Raw genomic sequence first — 21,011 nt, 5'->3', positions numbered from 1 at the left:
TTTGAGACAATTGTGGCTTCTAGTAAACTATTGTGAATGTGATTATTTATAAATAATTTGTTTTAATTTATTACCTAGAACGTTGTGATTCAATTGAATCTCCATCAGAATGGTCCAATTCGTGTAAGGAATTTATATCTGAAGATGATAAAGTAGCGATTTTCTTTTCTTCCTCTGCTTTTAGTTTTTCTAATTCATCGGCACTAAGATAACTGAATACTTTCTCTAAAAATATATTTTATTAGTAAATTGTATTATGAATTTTTTTTTAAATAAATTGTTTCTACTATTTTAGCATAATCAATAATCGAGCGGGGATGAAACAGTTCCCCCAACAAGTACTGAGAGATAACTTGGATTAAAAATGCAGTCAATAGTGGGCGACAGTAAGGCATCGACTTTAGCATCAACTATTTGTCATACTAAATTCTTCAAAAGAAACAATGTAAATAAACTGCTTGCTATAAAAACTGATATAAAAACAAAGATCAAACGAATTCCGGGTATTTCATAGGTGACTTGGCCGAATTTTAGAATTCTACTATATCCAAGCAGCACCGGTATCAGGGCAGTTATGAGTTCGTTACGTTATTTTTGTTACCTTTACAGCAATATGGTATTGTTTATATTCACTATTACTGGTAAGAACCTCATTTTCTGAACATATTACAGTTTTGGAAGAAAAGCCTATACTTTATACTGTAGAGTCACAATAGGATCCACAAGTTGAACCAATCAGGGATGGCCAAGACGTCGACCACGAAGAAATTTTAGGTAATCCGCGCGAAGTAAATAGGATAGTCAATTTTTGATATATGAATACTTTAATTATCATCGTCAGTAAATTATATGTTGTTAAAATTGATATCAAATTTTTATAGAAATTAGATAATTTACCATATTTTCTTGTTAAGTTAATTTATCTCTGCCTTTCGTTTTTATAAATGTGGTGTAGACCATGAATCCCAAAAGTTTGGCCCCCCTGAGTTAAGCCAAACACTATCATATTTTAGGAGAAAATAATTCAATAACTGTTTAGATACAAAGAGTAAGTTGTACAAATAAAGAGGTTACTGAATTAATCGTTTATTTATTATAACTACCAAATTAGTAATTGCTCCGTTTCAATTCAATATATGTAATAGTTAAAAATGTCTAGGTGTGGTTACTTTGATTTATGGTGATCGATATCATTATAAAATGCAGTATTTCAATACTGTCGTCGTTAAAACAAACAGAGTTAACATAATAATAAATTTCGTGATCATTTGTTCTGATTTTAGGTATCCTTTAATTTAAATTTCGTTAAGAAACGGATAAAATCTTGACGTTCCAAATAGGCTTGTTTCCATTAAGAATAAATCGGATGGCTTTAAGTTTCTAATGATTAACTATGATAATTAGTAAATAAAAAATCAACTTTTCTACGAAAATAATAAAAGATTAACGATATTTTTCGAAAATAAAATCGACAAAATGAGGCGTTTAATCACGTGACATTAAACACCGATCAGATAACCGTGAAGTCACACCTCGCGAAACGCTACGTTTAACTGTGAATTTTGTATAAAGTGACCAGGTTATTTCGAGTTTTCAGCAATTATTGTTAAATTAATATAGTTCGATTTTAGTTTAATCTTGCAAGACAGGTATAATTTGCCATGGAATCAGGATTTAACAAATCAAACTGCAGTAATTTGCCAAAAATTGACGCCACTGTGGAATGAAAATACTTAACTGCTTTTGAGGTTAGCGAATACAAAGTTTCAAAACTTTAACTTAATTAAGTCATAACAATTTATATGTTAGATTTTGTACATTTATAAATAGATACATTAAGTTTTGTTTGATACTTACATCAAATTGATGTTCACAGAAATAATTTGTGAAATTAGTTGATAAAGTAAGAGCATCTTGCCTCCTTGCATTTTTAACCACTTTCTTCGTATTTCTTTATTGTTTGGAACGTTTATGAATAATTTGACTGGCGTTTTTATCGTTGTACTTTCATATTGGGGCAGTATACAGTATTTATAATACGAGGAATTCATTATTTATTAAAAAACATAATAGACTATCATAAACAAACACAGCTGTTTCGCGAGGTGTGACATCATTTAAGAAGCCATGACAGTCTTGTCCTTTTTCGCGGTCAATTTCAAATTCATTTCTAAAAACTCAAAATACTAAAGTAAAAAACCTATTTTTCTGAAAATAATATATTTTTGGGGTGAAATAGATGCTAAGCTATAGTTTTAAACTAATTTTCAAAATTTGTCAACTAGCCTATTATTCTGATAAAGACCGAAGTAGCTCAAAACGACAGGTTTTAATCTGTTTTTAAACGAAATTTCCATACAAAGACAAAAGTTAAGCAAAATAATGATAGATTAGGAAAAAATATTACCTGGTTTTGATGGTTTTTGACTTTCTTCCATTGCGGTTTCGAAAAATTTCTTCCTATCACTCACAGATTGTTTAGGCGCATTATGCTGAGGAGACTGTGGAGGCTTTAAGAATACACATATTTAACAGAAATGGTAAAGTAATATATTTGGAAAATCGAATTATGATAACTCCAAAATATTAAAATATAAATAACTTTTGATTGAATTAATTTTCATTTTAATCGTAAAAATTTTGGAATTATCAAATACACCGCGTCATTAGTATTTAATATAATAACTATTTTACTATAATTATCTAAGGAAAAGGAATTACCTTTTCTACAGTACCATATTTTCCCAACCTTCCACTAACGAATCCCAAATCCTTCTTACCAGAGAAAATCATAGAAATGGGTCTAGATGGTTGAAAAACTTTAGAAATAGGATTGTTAATATTAACAGAATCCAACAAATTATCTTCGCTTCGAGCTGAAGTTAATTTTGATGTTTTAGCAGGTACGGGAGGAGGAATTTTTTTTATTGTGCCGTTTTTGGGAGATGCGGGTTTAGTTACAGCAGGCGAAGGTGGAGTTTTCTGTGTAATACTGTTATTAGGAGCCACAGATTTTTTTACAGCTTGTGACGGTACCGGGGGAGGAGGAACTAGAGGTCTAGCAATACGCCTAGTAGGAGTCGTTGGAGAACGAGGTTCGGATGTTTGTCTAGTTATGTGTTTGGAACTTGGAACTGTTGTTGGATAACTACCTTCAGACGTGTCAATGGATAAGTTACTAACAAGTTTTCTGTTGTTTAAAGTCGATACTGGATGTTCCATTTTTAATAAATGTTTTGAAAATTTATTTTCGACACCTGTTGTATCATTTTTAACATCAGACTCATATGATACATGTTTTTTTATTGCTCCCGTATGTGGTAAAACAACCTTCTCGGTTTTTGTTAAGGATGTCACAAATAATTTATTGGCGTTATCAATGGACTGATTGATATTATTAGCAGCTTTAATAGCTTCTTCTACGTTGGTATTCAATTGCATTGAAGATCTATCAGTTTCTTTTAATTCCGTATCGTGGATTCTATCTGTTGATGCCGTAACAGAAACTTCTAAATCTTCTGTGCTAGTGGAATGGGCTATTACCTCATCTGTCAAATTTGCAACTAGTTTTCTTAAAGCGCCTATAGGTGGTTCTGTTACTTCATCATCCTGAGTTACAGAGGTCTTGTTAGTTGTATCGAATGATCTGGTAGTTGATACTTTCACTGAACTTTCTAAAATCTTTTCGGAACTTGATAAAATTTCACCATCTAAAGGTGGTTCCGTTTTTGGTAGGGGAGGGGGAGGAGTTGTTGGTAGTGGAGGAGGTAAATCCATTGAATCGTGCAATGGAGGAGGTAAATCCATTGAATTGTGTAACGGAGGAGGTAGATCCAATAAAAGATCACTAAGATCTAGTGGTGGTGGACGAGGGACTTTAATAATTTGTGATTCATCGAGTAGTTCCGTACTGGGATAGGATAAACTACTTCCGGGGGAGGGTACGATAGGTAAATCGGTAAAATTAGGTAAATACTCGTATCTATATGGCTGAGGTATATTATTGTAAACGTTAATTTGAAATTGTTGATCTTTAGGAGGAAGGTTAATAGAAAATGTATTAGGTGGAAGATCAGTTGTAACGATAGAAGATGGTACTGAATATAATAATTTGGTGGAAGCCCTACGATCATTAGAATCTATATTAGTTTCTGTTTCTGAATATATAGGAGGTGGTGGTATCACACTTTGTGAAGGAAAGTCAGTGAAAATTGGCTCATCGTTGGTATTTTTAGTAACGAAAGCATGTTGTTCATAATCAACTGATTGTTTTCTTGGTTCTGTTTCCACTTCCAAATTATGTTGCGTTGATTGCGGTAGCGTAGAGTCATGCAATAAGTCGACCTGTTAGAAATCCGAAGTATTTTAAAGAGGAGTATTAATAATGAAACCTCCACCGAAGCTATTTCGCGAAAGACAAGGACAATCGGGTTGACAATAAAAGACAAACACAATTACGCACCGACACCTGGTTTTCATACCAAAAATATATTTCCAATAATCACATGGAGTTAAATCGTAATAATTAGATAATATAGATAATGTTTGCCATATTTTCAACATCAAATACTAAAATGTACTTTGGTTACAACTAGTGGCTGGACTTGTTTACATAATATCTGCACTAGAAATTTCATGACTGTAAATCTGTTAATAATGAAATTAATTATATCCTCTATAGTTTATTTTTCATTGTATTTTGTACTGAATACACTTTTTACACTACCACTACACCCACACTCAAGATTACACTGTCTGAAGCGCGTTTCGATAAACCAAGTTATCGTCTTCAGAGACTGAAGATAAACTATTTACCTTCAGTCGAAACGCGTGTTAGACAGTGTAATTAAAGGACTAAGAACCAAAAGTTCCATTATTTTCATTTGGTTAGAAGTCAAAGTTCGTCGATTATTGTAAAATCTGTTTCGAATAGTATTTTTACACGACGGAACGTAATGTTTTTAATACCTTACAAGAATACAATTTTGTATTATTAAGTAAACTGTATTTAAATAGACAACAAAAAATGATACCTAATTCTCATAGTCGAAGTAGAGTTCAAATTCTTCGTCTGTTCCTTCTTCTTGAACATTTTCTTCCACCCGTGTTTCCGATGGTGTATTTTTTCTTTTATTTTTGGTTTTTTGATGGGGTTTTGTGTGTGTGTATCGGTGGAATAAAAGGCAAGAGTAAAGTTTAAATTATCCAGAGATAAATTTGGTCTACCTGCTTTAAATGAAGAAAACGTCTCAGAATATAAAGCAGGATAATTTGGATATCTCGTTATATGGAACGTAAAGAATAAAAAGTGTTTACGTTTGTACTCAAACCTCACAATGTCTCCCCATTTTAAACATTGTTTTTAATTGTCTTTTTTTGGATCACACATGATCTCATGAAGGTAATAATGAAGTCGAGAAAGTCATTGCGTGGATACGTTAACCTATTTTTTTTTATCCAAGCAAGTAATTTTAATTTTTAACTGCTCTTAACTCGTTTTTTTAAATAATTGTCATTTAGACCTTTTTGGTTCTTACCCCTTCAATTGTGACTGTTGGTTTACTGGTAGTGTAAACAGTGTGTTCATTATGAATACCACCTGCGGTTCCAGACTTAACTGTATTGGTTAATAAAAATCATTTATGTTAATGTACGTTTGAAAACAGAATTTTAATCCAATATTGAAACAAAATATTTGATTGTTGATTACCAATTTCGTCTAGTGCAAATATAATATTTTTACAAATTTTTTTGCGTGAATTGGGATACTGATTTCGACAATATTTCTTTCAATAAATATTCCTATATACATAACATATACGATATACAACACATAAATTACAATATATTTATTAATTATTATTATATTATATATTCTGTTTTTTGTTATATTAGTAGAAATTAAAAAGGCACATATCATTTTTACGAACAAAGTTATAACATGATGTAGGGATAAAATAAGTATTATAAATAACAATTATTTTAATTCAATATTATTCAGTAAGTACTGTACCTTCTATTTTGACGATCAATTAAAGAGAACTTATTAAAAATATATATAATTTGATATCTTCTTATCTGAGATGGTATAACTGAACTGATTACCACTTTTTTTATTGTTCTAATACAGAAAGAAAATTTGATTGAAAAGAAGGATTACTACTTTTATAATATTTTTCATTTGTTAAATTCGTCCTCACTACATATTAGAAAAAATAATTTTCCGCCTCGTATGTCTGTCAGAAACTATTGAATGGATTTTCGTAAATCGATAGAGTGATTCATGGGAAAGATTCAGGTAAGTCAATGTTTGGTGTTAATTTAAAAAAAAACAGTTTGAAAGCTTTAATTGAATCCGTTGCCTAATTACTTTAAGTATGTAGTCTAAAAATATGGTCACGTGGTATCAGGTAATTGGAAGGCTAATTAAAATCCTTATCAAATTAAATACATTAGTGTCCTTCAGCAATTAACGCATATTATTGTAATCTATTATACCAGATATTCAAATTAATATTTTAGTAAGTATTGCAAAAAATTAATGCGCGCGACAATAAATTCAAGTGCGTTTCGTTTTTACGTAATATCAGGCAGAATTCAGAATATTGTATGTAGCTTTTATATAAACTACCGGTCAAAAAAGTTTTTACGGACCCCATAATTGGGGTATATATAATACACTTTCTCTTTCATTTTGTACCGACTGATTCGTTTATTCAACTTCAACTATGAATTATATATTCCTTGTTCATGATTGTAATTTAGTCCCAGTAGTATACTTTTTGGACTAAGGCATTTTTTTTTGTGATGTTCGTATACGAATTGTTTTCGTTATCGCAAATCCAGACTTATAAGTTTAAAGACGGGTAAAACGAAGGAACTATCGGTTGAAATGAATCTTCATAGTTTAGGCAAAAGTAACCGTACGATTGCTACCGAATTAAAAATACCTTGACGTGCCATGAACTAGGTCAAGGAGTTGAACGCTGAAAATAAACGTAATCGTCGACTCACAGGTCCAAAGATATCAGCTCAAATCCAATTATGAAATCGAAATAAAATTAAAACGCATTAAGTATGGGAGGGAGTATTGTTTGTGCCCAAGTCAAATGAAGAACGGATGTTAGATCCATGTTTAATCCTGATTGTAAAGCACGATAGACGCTCGGTGATGGTTTGGGGATGTTTTGGAGGAAGAGCGTTTGGAGATCTCTCAAAAATGAAGGGATTATAAATAAAGAAGGCTATAAAGGACGAAATGTAATACGATTCCAGGCACTACAAAGTGTTTTTTAAAAAATTGGAAAAGAAGAATGTACTGAAAGTAATAATTTGGTCATCACATTCGCATTACCTCAACCCGATTGAGTTCTGGGACGAATTGAACAGAAAATTCAGAAAGCAGTGTCCAACTTCCACTTAACATCTTTGGAATATATTGAGAAATAAATGGAACTAAATAGACGATGATTATTTGTCGAAATTGTTACAGAGAATGCCAAAATTGTGCACCGGAATAATAAAAGCAAAAGTAAAACTATAGGGTGAGTAAAAACTTGTGACCTGTAGTGTGTAAATAAGATACTTCAAGTAGTCTAGGCAGACAACTGTGCGAAGAATATTTTTTTTTATATAAAATGATTGCAATTATATTCTCCTGTAATTTTCAATTCCCAACAATTATTATGGTATTATTATATTTTGTATAGAGAAATAATATTGAACTGTTTATAAAATTGTACAAACTTAAGAATTCAATAATATTTAGTTAAACACTAAGAATATTTTCAATTTGACGTTTTAGTAAATATTTTGATTTCATAAGTATAAATATTAGAAATTGTTTCAAACAAATCTTGTGGTGCCAACAAAGTTACTGTAAACACTTCATTTTATGCAATGAAAAATAATGATTGACGTATATGGATCTTTGAAGGAAAATATTGTATTACAAAATGGACAATAAAATATAATAAATATACTAAAAAAATTTGTTCTTCAAACATATTTTGTCTATAGTAGGATCCTAGATGGGATATTTAATTATATTTCCTGTCAATCATATCCAATCATGTCAATTATGTTAAAAAGCTGTAATTATGATTAAATATAAGACATGACATCTCATATCTTTTACCCTGTATTTTTGTTCAAAAAATATACCATTGGCACTAGTGGTTTAAGATTCAAAAATTATTTCACAGGTTTTTTCAGCGACTTTGTATAACTTTTTTTAACCCAAAAAAAAGCGGTTCTCAAATGTACTGAAATAAGAATCCAGCGCAAGACTGTAAACCTAAGATAAAAATACAAAAAAAATTAATAATCGTGGAAATAAATCACAATTTATGTACTTGGATTTTCTCACCAAACTGTTTGGAGTTTGGAGAATCAGCCCTCTACGTGTCTAGAGTAGAATGCACATAAAACGACTAACAATGTAGAGTTGTTACTAAAAAGCGAGCAAAGCAATTATAATTAATAGTGTCATCCACTGGAGTCATTGAAAATGGATGATATGATCCTTATTTAGATTTGCAAGATTTGCTCTTTCGGGAGCGGTTGAGGAGTTCGAGCTGAAGCAAGAGAACTCAAAATCAACGAACAGAAAATGATGTAGATGAAAATCTCAAGGAGAACCACGTTCCAAATCAGAGAACACCGCTTTCCTGTGTGCTAGTTACTGCGGGGAATAGATGCTTGTGGGCAGTCGAGAGAGCGCTCAAGTTTAGTGGGCTCTCACGAAGGTCAAAGCTCACAAAAGGATATGGAGGAATGCTGAGTTGACACAAATGTATGGTGAGCCAGATTTAGTGGCGTTCATCTGCGGGGAGCGTCTGAGGTGAAGAGGATACCTTCTGATCGATACCAGCGCAGAGCCATGTATGGAGTTCCTGGAGGACGCCGACTTAGAGAAAGACTGCGTCTTAATTGGTTGGAGGACGTTGAGGCGGATCTGATTCAGCTAGGGGATCGAAGTTGGAGGCGCCACCCTCAAGACAGTCAATTGTTTAGAAGGACCTGGTTCTCAATGAATAGTAGCGCCGGTTAAAGAAGAAGATGACTTAAGTTAAAATATTATTTTGATACGAGATTAGTCGGTTTTCCAAAATTTGTTGTATTGCATTTGAAATTCACGTTCTTATACAGAAGAAACTACATTTATAAGAGGAATCATATAATAGTTGAAAAAATAGTAAAGCATAATACCAAAGAAAATGATAACAAAACAAATAATGAATCAAATACAATGGAAAAGTGTTATAATCAGTATTCAATTTTTTAAAACCAAATGAATTAATACAAAAAAAAATATAGATTATATATAATAATATTGTATATGTAGTGCTGGCCCAATTTAATTCAGTTTCAGTAAATTTAGTGGCAGTTATTGTATGATTGTATGAGATAAGTCACAAAAATTTCCTTTTTTTTAATAATACAATTCAATTTTTAAAACTAGATTATACAAAATTTGATAAGAATTAGAATATAAATTCAAATTAGGAACATTTTCTGATAGGTCAACATACATCTCTCATATGTCTCGCTTTACGTTTTTCAAACCTGTTTATTGTTATATGTGGATAGGTTTTTGTTTTTTTAATTTTCTTCCTTGAACACATGTGAATATAATAAACTAATTTTTATTATCAAAATCGATTAATCAATTGAGCGTTGTATTCATAACTAATTTTGATCAATTTGAATGTTCTGAATAATTATGTGCGTTTGATTGATTGATTCAAAGATCTATTATCTGTTCACTTAGTTTCAGAGGACTGTGTCTAAAACTAGCAGCTCTTTTATTTTTAATTCTTTAATGACATTCGCTGGCTATTTTAGTTATCCTGTTGAAAGTTAGATTCTTGTATAAAGCAAATATGTGAATAAGTGTTTCCTCTTTCACAGAATCTGCAGTCATCTTTTGTTTGAGTTTCTTCATATTTCATGCTCCACTAGAATCTCTAATCAACGTGTGTCAAATGAAACAATTTATCAAATTACTAATTCTTATCAAATGTCATTAACCACATTAAGAAGATATGAAGTCGAGATATAACAGATTGTTCACGCCAGAATTAATTCAAAACTCATGAAAACTGGCAACGCTGTCCGACCAACCGACTACTGAGCGAATGGAAGAAATGAGATATATAATAAGTTCTGTTGTTAAAGCTATGTAAAAAATTTTCTTACAAATAAATGTTAATGTGAACGTGTTAATAATAACTATAATACAAAACATGGTCCTTCGAGCCGGATTATAAACAAAACCAGTGAAAATTCGCAATAAACAATATATTATTAACAACTATAACCCAAAAACAATTTACCACGTGCTGCAAGCAACTATCAACGAGTGCAAAGTGATCGACCAAACAAGTAGTCGATACAATATCACGGCGACCAAACATCAACTCAACTGGCCGACTAGTTCAATTGCAAGAATCAGGCAGTTCGACCGAAATCAGAGTGAGTTTGTTCCAAATTATTTATTTCCGAATTTTTCTTTCCATTTGCGATTTCAAAGCTTCTCTGTTTGTGCTTGAACAATTTGACAATATAAAATGGCAGAACTTGGCAAACTAATAAAGAAAAGAGGTGTAATTAAAGCTCAGTTAACTATTTTCACAAAAGCGGTAAATGAATTTGCAACTATATCTAATTTAAGCCAAACAGAAGTTACAAAATTAAAAGATAGGTTACGTGATGCCGAAAATTATCTTGACGAATTCAAATCATATCAATTAGAAATAGAGTTACAGGATGATATAAATTTAGATGAGCAATTAATCGAACGAGAGAGATTTGAAAATTCATATTATGATGCAATCGCTGTTGCTAAAAACATTTTACAAAGCTACAATAATCACGATAATGATACAAATCTTAGCGTGATTTCAGACAAAGCTTGTTGTAAAAACGAGGGTATAAAGCTTCCGGATATATCACTTCCTAAATTCAGTGGAAACTTTGAAGATTGGTTAGAATTCAGGGACACATATAAATGCCTTATTCATGATAGTAAAAAATTAGATAATATTCAAAAATTTTATTACTTGCGAAGTGCACTAGGAGGAACAGCAGCGGCGTCCATTTCCAAAATCAAATATACGGCCGACAATTATGAAGTGGCATGGGCCACAATTTCAAAAAGATTTGACAATACTAAAAAATTAATATATGAACATATTAGAGCTATTTTTTCATTAGAAAATATACAAAAACCGACAGCTGAAAAACTACAAAATTTAGCTGACGATATTCACAAACATTTGGGATCTATTGAACAATTGGGGCAAAATATAACTAATTGGGATCCTCTACTAATTTTTTGGATTACTAATAAATTAGATACTAGCTCAAACCTTGAATGGGAAAGGGAAAATAGAGATCAGGAAGAATTGCCAAAGTTAGATAAACTCCTACAATTTTTACAAAAACGTTCCAATTTTCTTAATATGTTAGAATCAAAGAACAGTCTCAGTTTAAATAAATCAGATTCAAATTTTAGTAATGAGGAAAATAAATTCAATAAACAAAGTAGAGTAAGGTCATTGACCTCAAGTACATATACATGCTCCTATTGCAAGAAAGAGCATTCAATATATCGTTGTGCAGAGTTTCTCGGATTAACAATAACACAAAAAAAAGATTTTGTCAAAAAATCAAATCTTTGCCATAACTGTTTGCGTTCGGGTCACTCTGTCAAACAGTGTAAATTAGGGCCTTGCAAAGTGTGTAAAGCTTGGCACAATACAATTTTGCATGAAAAACTCGAGATAGCGGACAACGCGAGCTCAAGTTCCGCAGCACTAAGCAGTGGCGTAGTGGTACCAGCGGCGGGGCAGGTGCTATTATCTACCGCCTGTTTACTCATTTCAGACAATTTCAATAATTTTCACAAAGCAAGAGCGTTATTAGATTGTGGTTCTCAAACTTCCTTTATAACGGAGGATTTGCAAAAGCGTTTGAATATTGCGACACATAAAACAGATCTTTCAATTTTCGGAATTTCAAACAATATTTCAAAGGTCAGTAAAAGGTGTAAGGTTTCATTTAAATCTATACATACCAATTTTAAAGCGCATGGCAATTGTTATATTCTAAAAGAGATTACAAGTGTGATGCCGTGTTGTCGAATCAACACGCAATCTTGGGCGATTCCAGGTGATCTAAAGCTAGCTGATCCACAATTCAATATTCCCGGACCAGTAGACATGCTCATTGGCGCGGACCTATTTTGGACAATCTTAAGCAATAACAAAATTTCGTTAGGAAAAAATATGCCGCTATTAATTGATACAGTGCTAGGTTGGGTTGTATCTGGGCAAATAAGTACTAACAACGTTGAAAAGGCTTCTTGTAATTTAAGTATAAACCAGGAATTATTAAATTCAATAGCCAAATTTTGGGAAATCGAGGAAATATCTAGCACGCGACAACTTTCTCCAGATGAACAATTTTGCGAGGACAATTTCATCAAAACTACTACCAGAGACGCGAACGGACGTTTTACAGTCACTATACCTTTGAAGCAACAACCTTCTAGTTTAGGTGAGTCGAAAGCTCAAGCCGAAAAACGTTTCTATGCATTAGAACGAAAATTCAGGAGAGATCCAATGCTGCACAGCAGATATATACAATTTATGAACGAGTATAAAGAGCTAGGCCATATGACAATTTGTAACGGCAATGATTCAAGCTTCGAATATTTCATGCCGCATCACGGAGTTTTGAGAGAAGAGAGTTTGACCACAAAACTACGGGTAGTTTTCGATGCATCAGCGCCCTCTAGCAACGGTCTATCCTTCAACAATATTCAAGTCATTGGACCCGTTTTACAAGACGATTTACTATCAATAGTCTTAAGGTTTAGGAAATATAACTATGTAGTTTCGGCAGACATAGTTAAAATGTACCGGCAAATTTCAATAACGCCCGAGCAAAGGCATTTGCAAAAAATTGTATGGCGCGAAAATCCGAGTGATAACCTGGAAGTCTACCAGCTAAATACCGTTACATACGGGCAAGCCTCTGCCAGTTATCTTGCAATACGCTGTTTAGCTAAACTCGCTGAGGATATTCAAGAAATGAACCCGGAAATAGCCGAAATCATTAAGCACGACTTTTATGTAGATGACCTGTTAACAGGTGCACCTACACTTGAGCATGCGCAATACATATGTAAAGCGATAAGTGACACTCTTAAATCGGGATGTTTCGCACTCCGAAAATGGTGCTCTAACGACACCAACGCGCTCAAAAATATAAGTTCAAATGATTTAAAATCCGATATACTAGAATTTGCGCATGATGGCAAAACAAAAACATTAGGCTTGATATGGGTTTGCAATAACGATAAGCTTCAATATAAAATTTATACCAATCCTATAGGTACAAAGGTCACAAAACGCACAATTTTATCTACTATATCAAAAATATTCGACATCCTTGGTTTACTAAGCCCATGTACTATTATCGCAAAAATGATAATGCAAAAATTATGGGAAAATAAATTAGCTTGGGATGACGCTATTCCAAAAGCTATATCTGAAAATTGGGTAAGGTTGGAGAAGGAGCTTCTTATTTTGAACGATCTTGAGTTAAACAGACAAGCTATTTGCAAGAATGCTGTTGAATTACAACTGCATGGTTTCGCTGACGCTTCGGAAAAGGCTTACGGAGCCTGTGTTTATTTGAGAAGTATTGATTCCGATCAAAAGGTTCATGTATCCCTGTTATGCGCCAAGGCAAAGGTGGCACCTATAAAAACAATACCAATCCCGCGGTTGGAATTATGCGCAGCATTGCTTCTAGCCCGCCTAACAGATAAAGCTAAAACTGCTTTGAAAATTCAATTCAAATCTTTCACACTTTGGTCGGACTCAACTATAACTCTAGCTTGGGTACGCACAAGCCCGAATCTGCTAAAAACATTCACGGCCCATAGAGTGGCAGAAATTCAGTCTCTCACTAAACACGCCGATTGGAGGCACATCCCCACCCACGATAATCCAGCAGATATTGCTTCAAGGGGAATATATCCTAGTCAAATTTTAAACTCTGATTTGTGGTGGCGCGGCCCTACTTGGCTAGCTAAGGACCCAAGTTTTTGGCCCAATGACAAGCTGGAGGTGGTTCATGATTTACCTGAACTTAAATCCAGTCTTCTGACCAATGTTGCGCCCCCTACTCTGAGTTTTCCCTTTGAACGTTTTTCAAATTTCTCAAGAATGCAACGAACAATGGCATACATTTTACGATTTAAGGATAATTGTCTTCAGAGAAATCGCAGAAGAGGCGGTTCTCTTACAGTACAGGAGTTAAGTGATTCTCTAAAATGTCTCATTCGAATTTGTCAATCTCAATCGTATTCTACCGAAATTGAAACATTGAAAAATAACAAGCCTTTGAGCTCCCATAGTAATCTATTAAGTCTTAGTCCCTTTCTAGAACCCGATGGTTTGCTACGCGTAGGAGGGCGACTAAAACATTCAAATTACTCCTTTGACAAAAGGCATCCAATTTTGATCAATTCAAAGCATCATTTTTCAAAGCTACTATTTTTACAAGAACATGAACGCCTATTGCATGGCGGCCCTCAGCTGCTCTTAAGCACTATAAGAGAAAATTACTGGGTTATATCCGGTAGAAATCTTGCACGAAAGACTGTTAAGAATTGTGTGAAATGCTTCAAATTCAATGCTAAAACCATACAGCCAATTATGGCCAACTTACCGCGCGATAGAACTAATCCTTCTAGTGCATTTTCAATAGTGGGAGTTGATTACGCGGGGCCATTTATGATTAACGATAAGAAAGGTAGAGGTTGTCGTTTAAGTAAATGTTATATTGGCGTGTTTATTTGTTTATCAACTAAAGCAGTCCATTTGGAATTGATTTCTAGCCTTTCTTCAGAATCATTTATTCAAGCGCTATATCGTTTTGTCTCTAGACGAGGCAAACCATCAAAAATATTGTCCGACAATGGAACAAGCTTCGTCGGGGCACAGCGAGAGCTAAAGGATTTTCTAAAACATGGCAGCAACACTATAATCGAGAAATGTAGCTCTCAGAACATAGAGTGGAGGTTTATACCACCCTACTCTCCTCATTTCGGAGGTTTGTGGGAAGCAGCTGTCAAAAGCGTAAAGCATCATTTAAGGCGCGTTTTGACCCAAGTTCATTTATCATTTGAAGAATTTGCCACAGTTCTCGCACAAATCGAGGCGATTTTGAATTCGCGTCCTTTATGCCCACTGAGCTCTGATCCCAACGATTTTGGACCTCTTACCCCAGCTCACTTCTTGATTGGAAGACCAATAATTGCAGCACCTGATCAAGATGTCACCGACATAAAAATGAATCGACTTTCCAGATTTCAGCTCGTACAACAATTAGCACAGCACTTCTGGAACAGATGGAAATCTGAGTACATTGCGGAGCTCCAAAGACGCACCAAATGGAAGTCCAACCAAGGCCATCTAGTAGAAGATTCTCTCGTTTTAGTGAAAGGCGAGAACACTATGCCCACTCAGTGGTTATTAGGTAGAATCAGCAAGCTCCATAGAGGCCCTGACGGTATCGCGAGGGTCGCTTCTATAAGAACTCCCTCTGGAGAAATCATCAAAAGAAGCTTTCAAAAAATCTGCCCCCTTCCAGTTGACCTTTGAAAGCCATCCTTATGCTTTCAACGCGGGGAGTATGTTCACGCCAGAATTAATTCAAAACTCATGAAAACTGGCAACGCTGTCCGACCAACCGACTACTGAGCGAATGGAAGAAATGAGATATATAATAAGTTCTGTTGTTAAAGCTATGTAAAAAATTTTCTTACAAATAAATGTTAATGTGAACGTGTTAATAATAACTATAATACAAAACACAGATGTTGTTTAATTATAATTATATTCAATAAATATTATAAAATGTTTTAATTGTTACAAGATGTTACAACTAAAGAATATAAAAGAAATAGAGAGCAACAGGGCAAAAAATCTACACAATTTCTGAACTCATTACTTTGTTCAGAAAAAATTAAAGTAAACACTAAAATGACAATATACAAAGTCATGGAGAAGCCCATTTTAAGAGCTATCCAGGAAAACAAGTGGATATATAGAAAAGTGTGGCGTACGAAGCTGTAGGACCCCCGCTGCCCGAGGTGTTCAGTCTTTTGACAATTTCTCAAACTCTCGGTATAATGCAGACTTTTAAATATCAGTAGCTGATATGTGTAGAATTATTGATGTAAATTTTTTGTATAAAAGCTTAAGCCGTAATTCGTTTGGGTAGAGAAAGCATAAGTTTGATTATACAATTTTTGATCAACCAATGTGTCACTTTGCTAATTAAGTATTCATTTTACTTTATTAAGTATTCATTTTACTCTTCTTAATCCATCTTATATCCCGCTTATATATTTTTTGCACTGTTGATTTTTTGATATTTTGTCATATTCAGCATAATAAAATTTGGAAGACTTAATCTTAGATAACTTTTGTTGTCATTGATATCAACACATAACGATAGATAATAGGTGTATTGATCATAAGGTACCTGTATTTACAATATCAGTTTTTTATCGTTTAATGGGCTGGTCTTGATGCTTTTAGCCAGGAAAATGTTTAACAATACCTGTTTTAACTCGACTTTTATTTCTAACCTAATTCACATATACATATACACTTACAAAATTATCATGTACTTAAAAATTATGAGCACCACGGTTTTCATTACACTTTTTTTTCATTCACAAAAACCCTCACATTTATAAATATATTTATGATAAATAAATTCATAGTAAAATTTCATTCTTTTTTGATAAATGTTATGGTTCTCTTTGCTGATTTATCTGCAAAAATAAATTGTTATATTTCCATTTTCTTTTTAAGGTGTCAATGTTGCATGCTAGACATGCTGCAAAAAAGATTTTTATGACATAACCTCACTGTAATTAACAAAATTCGATAAAAGAAACTGATTGTATGACCACATGCTCATTTAATCAAGGTAAAAATTATTTTAAAATGCTTATACTGTTAGAAATTGAAGAAAACTGTGTGTGTATAAACTATATTAGAACACAATATTAATAAGTATCTACCAGAGGCAGTTTAAGGTTCGTGTGAACAAAGTAGTGATTAGCAGTCCTTCTATGACAACATTGCTATAGAGAAGCGTCCTGGGTTCTTCAATATATGTACTGTACAGGGCAGATTTACCTACCAACAAAAACTCATTCATAAACTACACATCCATTCTAACAAGTCATGAAGATCTACTAGAGGTAGAAACATTTAGATCAATTATGATTCTGGCTGCACAAATGGAAAATCAAGATCAATGAGACCAAATTATTAAAAAACGAATAGGGATAACAAGAAAGATGTGAATAGACCAACTATTGATGTTGAAATAAGAAAAAACTTCGATGAAAATATAAAAGACAGAAGAAATTGGACCAGAAACCTCATATAATGACTGAAAAGGTGAATGATTTATTATATGCACATAGATGAACAATAAAACAAAAACTAGTTTATGGCTGGCAGATATTACTATGTATGTGTATTGTGTCCTCCTTTCTTGCTGGGATTCTGGGGAACCCAGTGTTTACAGCTAATCTATTCATCCTACACCTCTAAGAAAGTTCAGATGTGGGATGGCTATAGCTGTAGAAGATCTTCGTGTTCTGCTTCATACGTTTTCAGGTGTATTGCTTTGGAGCTTCGTAGTGTCTCATACTTCGAAAGAATATGAATAAAAATTTCTAGTATATTCCGGTGTCCATTGAGACGACAGTGCCCCGATAGGACTCCTGTTAGTATTCGTATATCTTCTTTGGTTATAGTATCCGAGGAGAGTCTTTGCCTGTTTCAGCCCCTGTAGGTTGTCCCCCTTTTACCAATTGTTAATAATGGAGTCATCCACTGTAGTCATTGAGGAAACCTATAGCTTGACAACCAATTAATTGATTGCATATTATATAGTCAAATAAATATTTTTGAGGAAATGAGGTTATGTCGTATTTATCATCGTATATACATAAACATGCCAGCTATAAGGGATCAATATAACAAGCTATTATCATTTTATTCACATCTATACAATTAAAAATTGTTTCTGTACAATGTTTAATATGGTTTTGTTTAATGGTTTTTGTAAACAGTCAAGCCATTAGTTGAGTAGGTATATTTATATTAAATAATAAGCTAGTAGATTTGATGCTAAATTATATGCAAATAAAAACTCACCTGTCCAAAACAAAAATTAGAAAAAGCTAACATGCACTTAAAAATTAAATCAAAATAAAATATAAACATCTATAGTACCATACAGCATTAAAACAAAGAGATTTACATTAATATTCTACCCTTATATGGAGGATTCAGTTAGAGATCTTTGGAAAAGATTCATAGATTGAATAACATAAAGTAGTAAACGTCATGGTGAAAATCTGTATGGAACTTTATATACATATAACCATACTAATATATAATGAACATAAATAACACAAAAGCACACATATAACAACACAATTTGAAAATTATACAACACTTACCGTAGTTGGTTGAGGCGCAAGTGTGTGTTTGCTCATCACTATTGTGGTCGTTTTCAATTCCGAATTAGGAGATTTCGGAGGTATGGAATTTTCAATTGGTCCGTGAGCTAAAGTTTCTACTGCTCGTACTACATCTAGAACCTGGTAACAAAGAAAAAGAAGATTTCATTTTTTATATTTATATGAAGTTATAAACAATTTCGAATTACTTTATCTGCAGGAGACGGTGGTTTTGCTTCTACTAAAGAGAATTCTTCGTCTTCTTGGTGAATAGGCTGCAGCCTTCTTTCTACTTCTTCTTTTTCGGTCTGCAATAATTCCACTTTTGCCTTCGGATCCTAAAAAACACATAATTTACTTCAAATTATTTATAACGAGAAACTTTTGGTGTTAAAAATGAAAAAAATTTATGGAAAAACTATTATAAACTTATATTAATAATCGATTTTTAAACTTACCAGTAGATTATCTTCGTCAGGAACGTCTAAAGAGCTAACACTTTGCGATCTACTGCTCACAGATCCCGTTCTTGTTAATCTACCTTCATGAACTGCTCTGTCAATATCACCTTTATCGTAACCCTTACAAACTACCATATGTATGATTTTTCCACAAGATCTTAAGGCGTTTACAGCTTCTTGGTGAGTTGCACCTAAAAAATGTATTGTGTAATTACCATCCCCACTTGCACATTTTTCTTTTTTTATTTAGTTACCTATATGTATAAAATTACTAAATTAATTTTTTTTGAAAATGTGAAATAAAAATTTATGTGCAGAGTAGAATGATTATTATAATTGAAAGACAAATAAACTTATGATGATCTGTATGAAATAAAAAGTGGCTATAAAGATTCTATGTCCTACAGTTTGAAATTCAAAATTGTTAATATCAAGGGAGAGATACAATCGGTTATTTTTTTCCATTTAAGCATATTTGTGTCACTTGGGGTTTTAATATCAAACCAACTATTATATAAACGTTTCACACAGATGACACTAAGAGTGCATTTTACTCATTACAATCATTACCACGATCTATCCCGTTCCACTTAGTCCAGAGAGGTATAATTGTAAATCTAAATGGAATGGATTACGAGGCGTTTTGAGCTTTCAGTAAATATTAACGAACAGCAAAACAAAAAAAAAATAAAATGAAAGCTTTAATATGTTATTTTATAATGCGGAATACATCAAAAGTTAAGCCATGGAACTGCCAGTATAAGTCGATACTTGTATAATTTTGAAAATCAAAATTTTTTATAAAATATCTATTTTAAATCTTAGTATATTCAAACTTTTCAATTTCTTTAGTTAAAATAAATAGAAGGACAAAATAACCAATACCTGGTACACAAATAATGAATATACGATTATTACTGACCTAATAGAGATTTTCCATTGACTTCTAATAATCTCATGCCAGCTTTAAGTCTTCCATCCCGCCTGGCCGCTCCTACTGAATTAATTTTTGATACAAAAATACCTTCGTCAGATCTATCTAAAGGATTTCCTCTTTGTCCTTGAAGACCACCTTTAATATGCATACCCAGTTTTTCATTATCTGCTTTCTCAATTACTAATTCCTAAAGAAAACATAAATTTTCATCTAAATTGGTTGGCGATTATCATTCATCAACACTCACAATTACAATATCTGAAGCATGTTTCGATAATTAAATTATCGTCTTCAGGAACAAAAGGTGTAAACATAATTGTTTTGTATCGAGTATTGAATATAATTTTTAAATATTTATGTGTTGTATAAAGTGGAAAGGGAAAGTGATAAACAAAAATATGCGAGGATTTTTCATGAGACGTTGTAAAAAGAAAGTCTCAATAAAATTAAAACTATTTTTTCGAACAAAGTATAATTTGTTGATAAAATTATCAAAGTAAACAATACATTTGGGCTTGGTACTTTCCAATTAACTAAACATCATTTAAACTAAATTTATAATGAAATATATTTTATAATAAGACTACAATAATATAATTTCACCATGGGTTCATACATAAGATGAAACAATAAGCTATAAAACGATTTTTATTATCTAGAGAGTAGGAAGATATTGTTTAAAACATGTGAAGTGCCTATAATCAAAAACCTCCAAGTCTATATTTTTTCGAAGTTGAGTTTGATATTGAATTCAGCACTACTGTTATTTTGTAGCAACTCCCGCCACATCCTAGTGTATTTGCGAGTTGTTTTGCCTTTATGCTTTGTTTTCCACAGGGTGTTTGGATTGATTGATAAAGATTTGAAAAAGAAGGACACTATTCTTAAGCCCGGAGAGTATGAAGAAGTTCTGGGGAAACATGGAACCGTTCATCATGTTGAAGTCTTGAAGACTGAAAGTCTGATTCTGAAAAAGTGCAAAAAACCGAACTTGTGGCACTTCCAGTACAATTATGCTAAAAAGATTAGGGGTTAGTCTTAA

General features: G+C 32.8%; 1 protein-coding gene across 22 annotated transcripts in view; it reads right to left on the bottom strand.

Annotated features, from left to right (window-relative positions):
• The window catches only part of LOC130891747 (protein lap4-like), a 173,724-nt gene that overhangs the window by 4,910 nt on the left and 147,803 nt on the right, over positions 1-21,011 (bottom strand). For 12 of the 22 annotated variants that reach the window (XR_009058948.1, XM_057796664.1, XM_057796665.1 and 9 more), the window contains 7 exons: positions 19,955-20,156; positions 19,030-19,223; positions 18,781-18,909; positions 18,572-18,712; positions 2,722-4,344; positions 2,408-2,510; positions 75-225 (listed from right to left, as the gene is read on the bottom strand). Coding sequence is in view for 21 of the 22 variants with exons in the window: in XM_057796664.1 (XP_057652647.1) it covers positions 75-225; positions 2,408-2,510; positions 2,722-4,344; positions 18,572-18,712; positions 18,781-18,909; positions 19,030-19,223; positions 19,955-20,156 (2,543 nt within the window). In the remaining variant the exon portion in view is untranslated. The remainder of the gene's footprint in view (positions 1-74; positions 226-2,407; positions 2,511-2,721; positions 4,345-18,571; positions 18,713-18,780; positions 18,910-19,029; positions 19,224-19,954; positions 20,157-21,011) is intronic. The other 10 variants (XM_057796676.1, XM_057796678.1, XM_057796679.1 and 7 more) reach the window with 1 other exon arrangement.

Source organism: Diorhabda carinulata, chromosome 3 (assembly GCF_026250575.1).
Source record: "Diorhabda carinulata isolate Delta chromosome 3, icDioCari1.1, whole genome shotgun sequence".
Classification (NCBI taxonomy): domain Eukaryota; kingdom Metazoa; phylum Arthropoda; class Insecta; order Coleoptera; family Chrysomelidae; genus Diorhabda; species Diorhabda carinulata.
Note: the sequence above shows the minus strand (reverse complement) of the source record. Positions and strands in the feature narration are given on the sequence as shown.